Below are 14,636 nucleotides of genomic sequence, written 5' to 3' on the forward strand. Positions count from 1 at the left end.
GCTGTTGAGTGGCCTATTTAGACAGCTGGATAGCTTAAAATAGAGACGCATCTGTTCAGGGGATGACGGACGACTACGGGCGGCTATGGACGACTCAGTATTGTGATATCCACTGATACATAAGCTTGGCTCAGCTCTAGTTTTTGAACCAACAATAGAGTGTATTTTTATCTCAGATATCATCATTTTTTTCACTACATATGGAAGACAGCAGAAAATAATAAAAAATCCGCTTTGTAGTAGTTTTTTGTATCGTTGGTTCACTAGGGTCATTTGTAATTCAGTAGCAGGCTTGGTTTATTTTTTTTTTTAGAAGAAGCTAATTCCAGCAAAAACTGAACATTTATTGAAAAAGTGTGGACATGCAGCAAAAAGTAATCCACGTCTGCAACGGCTTGTTTTCTTCTTTCTTTGCAGGGTTATAACGTTTGTAAGTTGTGAGCATGTCTATTTTATCTGGTGTTCTTGTTTTAGCAAAGACCTCATTCATCGTATCGTGACTACATCACTCACTCAAGCTGCCTGTGCTGTCAGCAAATCCATTTCAAATCCTGCACTCCCTATTATGTTGACGTGTGTGTGTGTGCTTTCAAGACTTTCAACACAGACAGCAACAACACGTGCCATCTCATTCTCTGTGAGCACAGCACGACTAGGAATTTGCATCATTTCCTTAATCGCTTATTTGTTAGGATGTGACTTGACTCGACATTGCTTTGCTTTGTGTGTCTTTTTGTCACTGTTTGTTTGTCACATTCCTGGACAAAAGGGCTTAATGTTGCAAGGTCAGAACCTTTCATCTTTTGTGTAGTCGTATCCACACACGCATACAGTGAAACTACAGTGGCCTAAATGCGCCATTGACCCCAGGTTTATGCCATTAAGTCACACAGCTTTCTCTATTGTCTGTCCCTGAATGCTCAAATTCGATTTCTCGAGGTATTTCTCTGAGCTGGTACACCTGCTATCTAACAAATTACATTTCGTTTGTTAGACTTAACTCAGTTTCTGTTTTCCCCCAAAACACTGACACTATTTTCCCTTTCCTCTGTTTTTTTGCCTGTTTGACAACAGGTGCTGTGAAGCCTAAATTGTTTTGGCTTGACACTCAGCTGAGATTTGGGAGTTTCAAGCATTACACAGTACCACATTTGTCAAACCAGCCACTGTGGTTTTAAATTTGGCAGTGTGAACTCTGTACTATAATATAATATATATTATAATATAATAGACCATAATCATAGACATAAGAATTAATTATTGTTCTTAATGTGATGATAGAGATAAGCAAGATCTTTGGGAGGTCCAGCAGGCCGCTAGTACTGAATTCTCTGCAAACATTGTGAGTGATTTTATGACCATTTTCTATATTGATACTCCCCAAACTGTAATTTAATAATACTGTGTTTTTTGAATTGCCTTTTGTGTTTCTGCTTCAGTGAAATGCACAATATGTAAAGAATTCTAGCTCATTTATAGTTGTTTTATTTCACAAGTGGGATATTTCTCTTTTTCTTCATTTAAACAAAATTATCAATTATATATACACGGCATATGTCTCGTTTTGCTAAACAGTGTAACCACAAAGTTAAGTGACTGAATCTACAAAGGGCAAAAATGGTACCCAATTTGAATTTATCTGCCATTCCCTTCAAAATGGTGTTTTGCAGTAATACGCCATTCGTAACGCTCCAACCTTTCAAATGCTCTCTGGAGGTCCCACTTTGATCACTTGCAGGTGTGCATTTTCATTTTCACCATGGATCCCGAATGTGCAGAGAGCAAACATCAAATTGTGTTAAATTAACCCAGTCTTCAAATTGGAGATCATTGTTGGTGACGAGAGTTTGGTCTGTGGCTGTGACCCACAGACCACAGCAATCTTCAGTGGAAGAGAGTGCAGTTTCCAGAATTGAAGAAGGCACATCAAGTAAGCAGTGCACCGAGACCATGCTTGTCATGTTGTTCGATATTCATGAGATCATGCTCCATGTGACTTCTTGGGTCAGACTGTCAATATTCTACTGTGACTTCTGAGGGAGAGCATTCGTTGCAAATGACCTATACTGTTGTGCATGCCATTTTGCTAATGTACACATGCTAACAATACATTTAAAATGTACATGTTGTTGGGTTGCACTGTCACAATCGTTGCTCTCCATTTGCCCCACTCGCCGAATTTGGCTTCCTGCAACTCTTTTATCTTCCCCAAAATAAAATCCAGGTTGAAGGTTCTCCATTTTGACACAGTGGAGGAGATCCAGCAAGCAAATAGTTTGTGGCTTGTTTACAGAAGGGGAGTTCCATGGAGTGCTTCAATCAGAGAGGAGCTCTTGGATCAGTGTATCACCCACATGACGACTAAAGGGAGACTGGACAATTTAATTCAGGTTTTTACTTTTTATAGGAACAATCTCAGAAATTTTTGTATTTCAGTTATTTTCACATTGAGGTAGGAGGAATGTTGTACAGTGCTGTGCACAACTGGTATGCTCTGATTGACAGCAAAGTTCATTATGGGTTTGATAAACAGAAATACAAAAGCTCCTTCTAGCTTTCATTATTATTCATAGATTTGCTAATTTTGCTAAATTTAATAGCCACCAGGGCCACTTTATGTTTGAGGGCAATCAGACATTACACTGGAGGGAAATGGTGTTATGAACAATTGCAAGAAATGCTTTAACAGCCTTATTAGAAACAGTGCATTTTGATGACTGTGTTAATACAGACTTTTCTCAAGAGTATTCCATCTCTTTTGCCATTTAGATCTTTACCTTGTTTTTATCTGTTTGTAGATCTCTCTGCTCTTCTCAAATGGCAGCCCTCTCTTATGCTATAGCCTTGAGAGTCTCTCAGCAGTCTCCCAGTGGTCCACTAGCATTTTTCTGCTGATTTATTATTAGCCTCATCTCAGAGTATGGTAGCTGGTGAGACTTGACAGTAGTTGACCACCCACGGGTTGTCTAATGGGGAGGAGAGATAAACGATGGTAGATGTGCAAAAGATCGAGAAAGAATGTAAGCTGCTGTGGATCTTAGAGCGTAGCCTGGTTTATTGTGTGGCTTGCAAAGGGGCTCCAACAGCAACCATAATCAGAGCCAGTGGGGGATCTCTGTCAGAGCGGAGAGCAGCACTGACCTCAGGGCTACAGCATGACATGCAAAGGCACAGAGATGACCCTTTCCAAGACCCTGATCCCCAGAAGCATCATGGAGAGGTTGCAGGCAATAGTTAGTTATCAGACTATAGATGCAACGTATATTATGCAATGTCTAAACATGGATTTTTCAGTGCATGAGTAATCCCTCTTTTTTTTTTTACCTCTTATTTCGAATGTACTAATGCTGCAACAAAAATTGTACATTTTGAACAGGAATAGTCACAAAAGCCATTTTAAGCCTTTTTTTTCAGTTTTCCCTTTCACATGCTCATCTTAAATATTTGTGATGGTTCAGAGACCAGTGTTACGTAGACCACTATTTTTAATTTTTTTATTTCTGCTTTTTATTCTAAAAATAACAATTTTGAGCAGTTACTTCTCGGATTTATTTAAATATTTCATATCTGAAATAGTCATCTGATTTTATTGTCTGTTGTCACATATGTGAGTTCTGATTGCACATATAGATTATACGCATTGTCGGGGCAACTATGATGTTCTTTGAAATTGTCTGTTTTGTGTTCATTATTACGTCAAGGAATGCGGCGGAGTTATGTGACAATCGACATGCATTTGTCTGTCTGTCCGTCTGTTTGTCTGTTAGCAACGTGGCTTATATATTTTTACTGCAAAATCATGTTGTTTTCTCTTCCTTTTCTTTCTTTTGTTTTTCCCTCCAAATCTTTATGAAAAATTATGATGCTGGAGTAATCTGGACAGTCATGATATGCCTATATAGCCTAACCTGTGTACCTATGCATCTTTACAGGGCATCAACATAGTGGGGCCCAGTAATGCAGAGCCCCTGCCTCAACCTCCTAGTCCCGCCATGTACCAGCTGGATATTGTCTTAAAGAAAGGGAAAAACCTTGCCATCCGAGATCGAACAGGTAAGAGACCTGTTTATTCTTCCTGCTACCTCAGTAGTGCTGATATTTATGCTGAGGGACAGTGTGAACAGTTTTATATAGTCATAACTTCCCCAATTTGCATTGTCGCTGAATGCTAGTAAGATTTTAACTGTTTCATGCTTAAAAGAAAACTTTGGTGATTTTCTTTTTTATCTAGTTGTCAACAAATCAAAAAGACAAAAACTAACAGTGAATTGATCTTACTAACAAATCTTGACTGTGTGTCTCAGTCCTCGGTCAGCTCATCCTCCTAGAAAGGCTTCATTGGAGTGAAAAATCAAACCAATTAAAAGAAAACAAAAACAAACAAAAAAAAAAAACACTGAGTCAGACATGCACTGTATTCCAAGTCTTATTGATCAGGTTGTGCCTTAGGCATTGTAAATTTCTCAAAGAACTTGGGCCGAGTTGTGTTATGTAGGCCAATAGCTTGCCAAAGCAGCGTAAACAGAACTGCATGTCTGGGCATCTGTCATGACCTCAGTCTCAAAGAAACGACTGCCCAGAGACTCTGAAAGTCGTCACTGTTATTAGTCTGTGGAGCTGTTTCTAAATGAACTATAGTGACCATAGACTTTTCTGATGAAGAAGCATGTTATCCAGTGCAACACCATGTCTCAGTGGTGTGATTTAGTACTTCAGTAGCTCTATGGCACAGAGGAAAGTGTAGAATAAAGCTTTGGACACACAGCCAATACTTGTTGGAAGGATCGGTGTTGTTGTTTTTTTTTTTGTCTTTTTGTTGGATTTGTTGACGATAAAAAAAAATATGGAGAATCATCCAAATTACATATACATATATATCTATTTTTGGTCAGTGGAATATTTCTCTTTGGACTTTTTTTCCTCTTTATTTCTACTGCACCCCATTCCCTCTCGCTCCTCTCTCTCTGTGTAGGCTTTTATTAATTCACACATTTCGTCCTCACATCTCAATCGATTTTCTTTGTGTGAAGTCAGGTGGAATTACTTAGAATGATGAGGGTGATGCTTTGTGAATGTGTGCTTTACAGGATTCAGCTTTGACTTAACCTAAAACATTGTCACATTTCAAGTCAAGAAGACTGACACCTATATGGTCCCCAAACTACTTTTTGTAGTGTGACTAAACCATAATGTAAATCCTTCTTTTGACTACCCAGTGTGCCTGGCTGGATGCAATCTTCTTTATCCATGCTCTTGTTTCTTCATTTTCTGTTAAATATTTAATTTGGTAACTTCAGAGAATCAGAACTGGAAGCCCTAAAGAAGGCTGAGTGGCATTTCATAATGCTTGAGAGAGGTCAGTGGAGTGGAGGTGGGCATGTTTATGTAGCACTATCTTGAGTTGTTCCATTCACTGCACTCACCTATTTCTGCTATTGTGTGATGGAATAGAATTTATCTATCTTTTCACCAGTATAAAAGATATTATCTCACATTAAAACACTCTGATAAACAGTATGTTCCTGCTTTTCTGGAGCTGGAATATATTTTTGATTTTAAGTTCAGAACAGATAACCTTTTACCTGTGGAAGCCATCTGAACATAGCACTTGTATTGTGGTAAAGCCAAGCAGCAAAAACATGCAAAGCCAGAGATTTTTCCATAAACTCACATGGACAATAGATTGGATGATGGACAGCCAGGTCTCATTAACTGTTGTAGCAGTCACCATGACAACAGAGCAGTATGAGTTGCCCTGTTCTTTCCCATGCAATTTGCCTGACTACCTGTCCGCCCAGATAATGAGCAGCAAGGTGCTGAGCTCACCTGTCCTATCCTGAGCCCGTCACAGCAGCTCATTATAGAGAGAGACAGATACGGAGATACAGACAAATAATATACAAAAAGATGAATTCAATTATGTATGAGCAAATTTTAATAACAATCAATGTTGTAACACATGTTGTTTTGTCACCCACTGCTCAGTAAGGAGCTCTTTTTCAGTATATGCAGCTTCTTAACATATGCAGCCATTGATGCTAAATCTTGACATGTAGTTGTATCTGGATATTCACATTTTGCTGCTTTTTTTTTTTACAGCAGGCAATGGATAAATTGCAGAAGACCGATGTAGGATTGGCGAAATATTCTATTAGTCGAACAGTCTAGTCTGGTCTAGCCTTGTCAGGTGTGTATACTGGAAAAGAGCTGAATTATAAAATGAAAGTATTTTACTGGGAGAGCCAAGAAGCAATTTTGTTTGTTACCTATTGATCCACTGAAAGCCCCAGCATGAATTACAAATGAAACACGTAGTTTCCAGTTTGTCAGCAGAAACATCTTTGCAGAATTTTACGTACTGACCGAAAAATGAAGCAGGAAAATTCAGGTAATATCCAACATCAGGCTGAGGTATTCTGGGGCTCTGGAATTTATATTCAAACAAAGATTGCTTTCCATTGCAGGGACTCGGGGCAGGCACAAAGTGCTGTGAACGTTTACAGAAACAATTCCCTAAATGGTCCTTTAGCCTTTCTGTTTCTATAGTGATGCCAACTTTGATCATGACAAAAACCCAGAGTGCATCAAAACAATGACAAATAGTAGTTACTGGACTTTCTCACAGAACCCCAGTTCTTTCAGCATGTAGGGAATAGAGCAGTGGAAGGTATATGTGGCCTATATGGCAAATTTTACACTGCTGATGGTAATGTTTTAGAGCAGGAGACTGCTACTTGACAAGGACAGTAAAAGGGCAAAAAATAATGCCCATTTGATGCTATTATACTCTTTTAGTTTAACCGCTCAGCATCAGCAGTTTTTTAGGGTTGTGCCGAGACACCCATCCCAGAGAAAGACTTTTTTCTCCTATGATAATGGCACTGAAAGAGGCTCTAACTGAGCAGTTACTACATTCAGAACATGCGCAGAGGTTTCAGTTGCCCTAAAATGGTTTGCAAGTTCCTGAAAATGACTCGTAGACACTGACAGAAAAGGGATCTTTAGGGGAGACATTAGTGGAGCTTCACAAAAAGTTACCAGAAGCACACAGGTAACAGATGAGATGGGACGCTTTATTTGACACTACAGCTTTGATCCATGCATCAAAGTGATGTATGCTCTCAGAGACAAGGTTGACAAGGCAGACACAAAAGAGGGGAGGGCAGGGGTTCAGTGGCATTCAGTTCTACATTAGTGCCATGTCTTCCCTTATGTCCCTTCAGTGAAGTTCTAAGTGATGAAGGGAGCCTTTTTGTGCCAAAGCAAGGCTGGGAACAAGGCCAGGGAGTTTGACTTAAATTTAAAATGGAACAGCCCTGACAGGTTTATTAGCGAAGGGTGTGTTGCCATAAAAAAATTTCCTCTGAGGAGGTGAAAGAATGGGACCTTAGAAAAAGTGACTACAAATAATGTGCTTTAAATAGACTGATTTGTGAAGAATCACCAGTAGCAGCGAAACATTTGAAATCGGAACAATTGTGCCATTGTTTTTGACCGTTTAATTTTACAGAAAAGCACTCTCAGTATTCGATGATTAATAATTTTGGTTGTTCGTATTGGTTAGAATAATTTTTAAAAATGCTTTCTTTTTTAATATAATACGCAGATAATACTATATTGTAAGTTGCTAGACATTTTAAGCAGAAGAATGACTATTTACAACATCAAACCATTGACATATTTTTGCTTTTCAATCAAGAGTCTCTTTCTCTAATACACCTTCAACTACCACTGTTCAATCTCCAGTCACAGTGAACTCTTGGAAACACTTGATTCTGAAAGCAAAGGAGGATATTGTGTTGTGTTGTAACATTTAGAACAGAGTTTCAGTCATTTGGAGATTTTACCCTCAGTTTGATAGAAGACAACATGAGGAGACAAACATGTCATATTGAACCAAATACAATCCCACTGGCTAAAGGCTCAGAAAGTTTGACATGTTTTTGCAACAACTATGTGAAGACTCTGTTTTATCCCTCTGCTAAATCATGAAGTGCTTGAGCATTGTCTTACAGTCTTTATAAACCATTTCTAGTCATTCTTTAACCATAAAGCTACAGCAGGAATACTTGCCTGCAAACTCTGTGTAGATTTTGTGCTACCATGACGTGATACAATTCCATATAGAATTTCATCAGATTTGCTAAAACATTATTATAATTTTGCTTCTAAATGGGATTAATCTGCATATTAAATAATATAAACCTCACTGTACTGGCCACAGTGTTCTAGTTGTTGAGAGCAGTCACGCTTAAAGCATTTTCAGTTACTTGTGGTTTTCTGCTGAGCATGCAGGTGCTGTCAATTTAAGTCTGTAAAGGTTCACTGCCGAGGGCGTAGGCTGGACATGGAATGTTGGCAGGAGACATGAAGGCATTAAGAAGACATACTGGAACTACTCTGACTGTGTGACCTGTTTGTCAAAGGTCTTTCTTGAAAGTCAACCACGATCTTTTTCATTTACAGTTTAAAGTATGTGTGAATATGCATGTAAAGGTTAGTGAGTGTAGGTGGAATTCATATTAGCCTATCAGCCACCTCTTCAGCACTTGACTCAATGATGCTCAGAAGTTGGTGGTTACATAGCTGAGACTTAAAAATACAAAGACCTCCAAGGGAATATTTCTGTCATCCTCAGAAAACAGCGCAAGACTTTCAGATGGGAGTTAGTGAAAATCACTTGTCTAGTGTTAAACAAACGAGCCATTTGAGAGCTTTTTGGTTGCAGCCATAGTAACTTGGAGTCAAACCATTTTACTCACCAAGTGAAACAGGCGACATGTGACATTTGTCACAACTTGATAGCAAAAATATAGATATAAGCTTGTAAATGCTAGCATACATGCACACAGATAAATGAAGAAAATACAAAGTAGATCGATGCTGATGTTTTACCCATCTAAATGTGCTTCTGTTTTTTTTAAACCGGTATCTGATGCTGTTGTTCTGAGGTTAAACTGCAATAAGGGAACCATTAAAAGCACTGAACCATAAGAAGCAAGAAAACCATGATAGCCATTTGTTTAACGACAAAAGATATTTGAAGAACTAATTTTCTTTTCATGCTTATTGTCCCGGCCGAGTCAGATTCTACCTGTCAAGTAATCTTTCCTTGAATTTTACCTTCTCCTATATCGGCAAGATCCTGTTGTGTCCGTGGAGTCCTAAACCAGGTCTTAGCTGTCATGTATGTCGAGCTACCAGTGAAAGCTCTGTAGCTTTGTGGTGACCTCAGATGAAAACACTTTGCCCTCTGTATACTCTCTGTGGGTGAAGTACCACAAGGTGCACCTCTTCAGCAGTCCAAGACCTGACGCAGCTTCTTCCCTTTCCATCTTGCAATAACTGTGTGTACTGTGTGTGTGTGTGTGACAGAGAACATTGAGGATGCATGTTCCTGAATTTCTTTTGACTTTACTCATTAATTTTGGAGAAAAAAATCTTGCTTCAAGGTCTTAGAGGTGTTGTGTTTACCTACTGGTAAATGAACACAGTGAAAGTTTTACAGCTAAATATAAAAAATGTGATCATAGTGGAGATTACTTGTAGTGTTGTAATGAGCTATACTGTATATACAGCAATCAACAGTCATTGTCTGGTGCTATACCAAACTTTTCAGCTGCTGACATAATTTAATGATTCCTGGTGACCTTTTGAATTGCAGTTATAGCTCTCTGTTCATTTATTTTAATCACTGCCTGGTCCTGTTAGCTGGAATAACTGCTGAATGGTGAGATTTGCCTGCAATGATTTTTGCATGCATGTGTGTACATATGTGTGTAAGTATGCGAGTACAGTTTTTGACCAGTTTTTGTCTGGATACAATATAATATGATTTGCCAGATAGCTTTTTAAAATTACCATTTAACAAATTCATTGTGTTTCTGAGGGCTTTTAAAGTATATGGCTGAACGATCCCTCTCAGTCTGTTAAACTGAATAGTGGACGTCTGACTCCTGCATACTTCAACAGAAGTATTTCTGCTGCCCTACGCTCCTGCTTTACATGTACTGAAGGATAATTATCAAAATTCAGCAGGTGCAGATTTCACTGTAGGTGTAATTAAATGTCATTTAGATGCAAAATATTAAATTGCCACGACTGGAACAGTGTTCTAAATGGGAAATGTGCCTTATGATCAACATGCAGATACCCTTTTTAAAGAAATTTGCAAATTTGCACTTGCCTGAGTATGTGCAAAAGTGTTCATGTAAGTCTATTATACACTGATTAATTTTTGTAATGCAGTACATATCAACTATATATTCACATCTCTAATTTTGAATGATAATGTAATTTTGGAGCTGAAAATCAGACTGACACACTGAAACAGTAACACCAGTGAATTTCAACTCACAATATTAGACTCTGACCCAATATTTTGTTTATCATGCTTAAGGCATGTTTCCATTAATATGTGTTCTTGTAAGCTGCCTATTCTCTCTCTTAATCTCTTTCATCTGACAAAGCTTCACATCGACCTCCTTTATCTGACGGCTGTTACTGTTTAACTGCTACTCTAATGATATATTTGATTTTTCTCCCCTTGCACGCATCTTTTCTTGTCTTCTATTTTTATTTATTCATATTTGCCACAAAAATACATACAGCTACATAAGTGAAAGGCATGTAATGGGTTGTTAGGGTGGAGTTTTGTATAATCTCTATCATACTAGCAGATGAATCAAACAGACGACAGACTGATTAACAATAAGTGGCCTAAATAGACTACTGTATTCAGGCCAGGAGACACAATGCAGATGCAAGATTTCAACAACTAGTGTGAAGTACCACAGCATATATATCAGCACAATTCATCTGCAAATTACTCTATGTATTGTTAAAGTAGACACAATTATGTATAAACTAATGCAATTTATTGCAGCTGTAGCCTGACTACCAGTCCTTGAAAATCCCTTTTACAAAATACTGTAATTTCATCCCCCTGAGATGAAGTAATAACCTGCAAGACAGTCATGGTTTCTGCTATTTGCACATGCTAACACATTTTGTGTTCATGTGTTCTGTGTGCTGGTATGTGTGCATATTTTGGGCTATTTGATTAGTTCTGAGTTCTCAAAGTGTGATGAGTTTCTGAAGATGTAAGTCGATACGAGAGCTTGACACCACTGTCGGCATGTTGTCTTTTGTTTTATTTTAAGTCCACTTCATTACTTTCTCACCTCCCATGTTTTTTCCCACATGCTGTGTATGCTGGGCTTTATTTTTGTCTCTGCTCATTCAGCTCAACTGCAAGCAAGAAATCAAAGCGTTATGCTATGTCACACTTCAGGTTTTAACTGCAGCAGGCTCATGTTGCATGTCGCTGTAGGTTCATTTAGAGTAAATGTAAGCAAAAGACAAAAAAAGTAAACTCTCTTAAGCACAAAGCAGCTGAGGCATATGGTCTGAGTTTGTGTGCATCCCATGATAGAGTGTCTTGTCTTTACAGCCTTCTCCAGTGCATCCTCTTGAGCAGATTGCATTCTGGGTATTAGGAAACCCCAGAGCTGCAACCATCCGTCAGTCCTGACACTACACTTAGACCAAGAACACATGCATACGCTCAGCCACACACAGAATCCACAATCTAAATGTGGAGCTGTTCCAGGTTTGCAGCTCGAGCGTGACTGAAGGTTTTATGGGTAGCTTTACTGCATTTTTCTCCTCTCCTGTTCTCACATCTCATGACAAGCATCAGTGAGCCTCCTCCATGATGTTGTTCTTAATTATAGAGTTTTTGACAGGCAGTATATTAAACAACTCTGAATAGGTCCTCCTGCAGTGTGTATCAGTGATGCCGGGAGTCCCAAGAACAATCAACAGAGGTTAATATGAGGCTGCATTTTCTTAATCTTACAGTGAAATGCAGACAAATGAGACAAGTTGTGTTATGTGTGTCTTTTTTGTCTCTATGTACATTTTGTGTTGCTAAATTGTCAGATTAGCCTAATTGGTTCATTTACTTAATGTCTGTGAGATTACAAGCAGGGCGATATGCTTAATACTTGTTTTCCTAAAATTAGCTAAATGACTTTTATTTTTTTACAGTAATATTCTGTAGTAGGATGCTTATCAGAGCAGACTTGAAAAGCACAGGTGCAACTTACAATGGCCCTCTTTCAGTGATCCTTGGACTGGAACACTTCCATGTAGTGTAGCTAGCTGCTAGTAATGACATTATTTACACTTGTATGGTTCCCTTTTGCAAAATACATATTCAGTGAAAAATACCTTAATTGCAACAGATGCTTTCATCACCATGGCTACTTCCATAGTCGATAGATATATTATGCGTTTTAATATTATCCAGGCTTTCCTCCAGCAAACTGACTTACAGAGATGTTTGGCTCAGCTCTAGGTGTTAATTATGTATGTCAACAGTTCAATTTCATCTTTAATCTCTTATTTCAAAAAAGGTGAGGATGATATACTGTGAAAACAAAACTGTGTTATTTATTTGTTGCTTTCAAAGTTGACACATACAGTGTGAATGAATTTGTAAATACTGTTTGACTGCATGGGCTTCATTACATTTGGGAGGAGATGGCACAGCATAGATGCTTCAGACATTTGATAAATCATCATAGCACAATATCACTCAGCAACAGCTGAGCATAAACATTCGCTATGAAATGTACTACTGGAGATTGACCTCAGGTACTGTATCTATGAGACAGAACACAGATTGATGTAGTACCTCATGTTACAATAAATTAAGATCCCTGTGATCTCACTGGGACTGACAGTGATGTTTACCTGTTGGGAAAAATTTCTGTCATGCTATACGTACATAACTGTAGATTCACTGACTCTCCAGACACATACTAAAAATAATACATTATTGTAGCTTCAGTAAGCTTAATTTTGATCACATTTGAACACTGAACAACAAGGTTATTAGGTAGAATAAAACAGCATTAATTTTAATCTGACATTATGAATTATTGATGGCTGTTTAATACTTTCAGCAGGTGGTTTGTCATCCATATTAATTAAATTTTGATACTCAAAAATGTCATCATTAGATCTGCAAGGTTTAACTCAGATGCAAATCGTGTTTGTTCAATTCAGTGTGGTTCCTGTGAGTTTAATGCTGGAAAATTTCACTCATTATCTTTTCTTTGAGATTTATTTTGTAAGAAAAACATGTATGCTGTTGTGGTTTCTGTTTTTGTGTAATTGACTATTCATTAGAGTCATTTTAAAAGGACATGTTGTATTGTTTCACTGGAGTATGTATTCATACCATAGTGAGATTGTACAGTGCATCTGGTGTATTTTTAGACTGTTGCACACTGATCCTAAATAAATTCATGCATCCTTTTGCTCATCAATCTACACAGAGTAGTCTGCAATGGCAAAGCAAAAGCAGGCTTTTGGAGTGTGTTTTTATTACCGTATTTATTTACCTAAAATAAACAAGTGAAATATCCTATTTACGTTAGTATTCAGACTTTTGCTATGACACTTGTATTGAGACTCTGGTGCATCCTACTTCTGCTAATGATTTTTGAGGTGCTTTTACAACTTTGTTGCCGTTTACTTTTGCACATCATCTGTTGTGACATGAAATAGTTGATAAACATAGGCATTACTAATCACATTAATGAAGGTTCTGAGATAGATAGATCCTTGATTAATGTGATTAGTAAAAACTGTGTTTAGCTGTTTCATTTCAAACTGGCTGCTCTGTAAACGGTCTGTTGAATTCATTGGAGATAATTAAGAAAGATGTCACTTGGTGTTCAAAATGAAAACCATAATTTGTCCATACACCTGCGAGACAAGATTGTGTCAAAGCACAGATCCGTAGAAATGTACAAGAAGTTTCTGCAGCAAAGAAAGCACCTGAGAGCACGGTAGCCTCCATCATTCTCAATGGCAGAAGTTTGGAACCACCAACAGTCTTTGTAGATCTGTCAGCCCAGCAAAACTTAGCAATCAGCAACATGTAGCCATGGTCTAACAGGTAACCAAGAATCCAGCAGTCATTAAGAACAAGAGTCTCACAGAAGGACAACCATTAGTGTAGCCTAAGCCAACCAGGCCTATATGGTAGAGTGGCCAGTGGTCATTCCACATTATAAAGACAGGCTGTTGGGAGTTTGCTTAAGGGCAACTGAACGGTGCCCTGACCATGAGAAGCAAAATCTTCTTTTTGCGATGGAACACATATTGAACTGTTTGGCCACAATTACCAACACCATGTGAGGAGGAAACCAAACACTAAGCACCACCTCATTAATACCATCCCTAAAGTCAAACACAGTGGAGGCAGCATCATGCTGTGGAGATGTTTTTCTGCGACAAGGAACGAAAGACTAGTCAGGATAGAGAGAGAGAGAGATGGATGCAGAAAAATATAAAGCAATCCTGACTGAAAACTTGCATGCTGCCGAGAAAATGCTCAAATGGCTTCATAAAAAATGTGAAAGTCCTGTCAAGGCCCAGCCAGAGTTTGGACTTGAACCCAATACAGCATTTCTGGACAGATTTGAAATAGCTGGACACCAGTGCTTCCCATCTAGTCTGGTTAAGCTTGAATGAGTCTGCCAAGACATCCATTACTCATGGCTGTCTTTTCTGCCCAAAGCTGCTTTAACCAAGTACAAAGCGAACTGTCTGAATACTTA

General features: G+C 38.3%; 1 protein-coding gene across 6 annotated transcripts in view; it reads left to right on the forward strand.

Moving 5' to 3' along the window:
• The window catches only part of mctp1a (multiple C2 domains, transmembrane 1a), a 150,775-nt gene that overhangs the window by 51,390 nt on the left and 84,749 nt on the right, over positions 1-14,636 (forward strand). For all 6 annotated transcript variants that reach the window (XM_023273717.3, XM_023273719.3, XM_023273718.3 and 3 more), the window contains exon 2: positions 3,933-4,053. In XM_023273717.3, coding sequence (XP_023129485.1) covers positions 3,933-4,053 — 121 coding nt within the window. The remainder of the gene's footprint in view (positions 1-3,932; positions 4,054-14,636) is intronic.

The sequence above is a fragment of the Amphiprion ocellaris genome, chromosome 6 (assembly GCF_022539595.1).
Source record: "Amphiprion ocellaris isolate individual 3 ecotype Okinawa chromosome 6, ASM2253959v1, whole genome shotgun sequence".
In the NCBI taxonomy this organism is placed as follows: Eukaryota; Metazoa; Chordata; class Actinopteri; family Pomacentridae; genus Amphiprion; species Amphiprion ocellaris.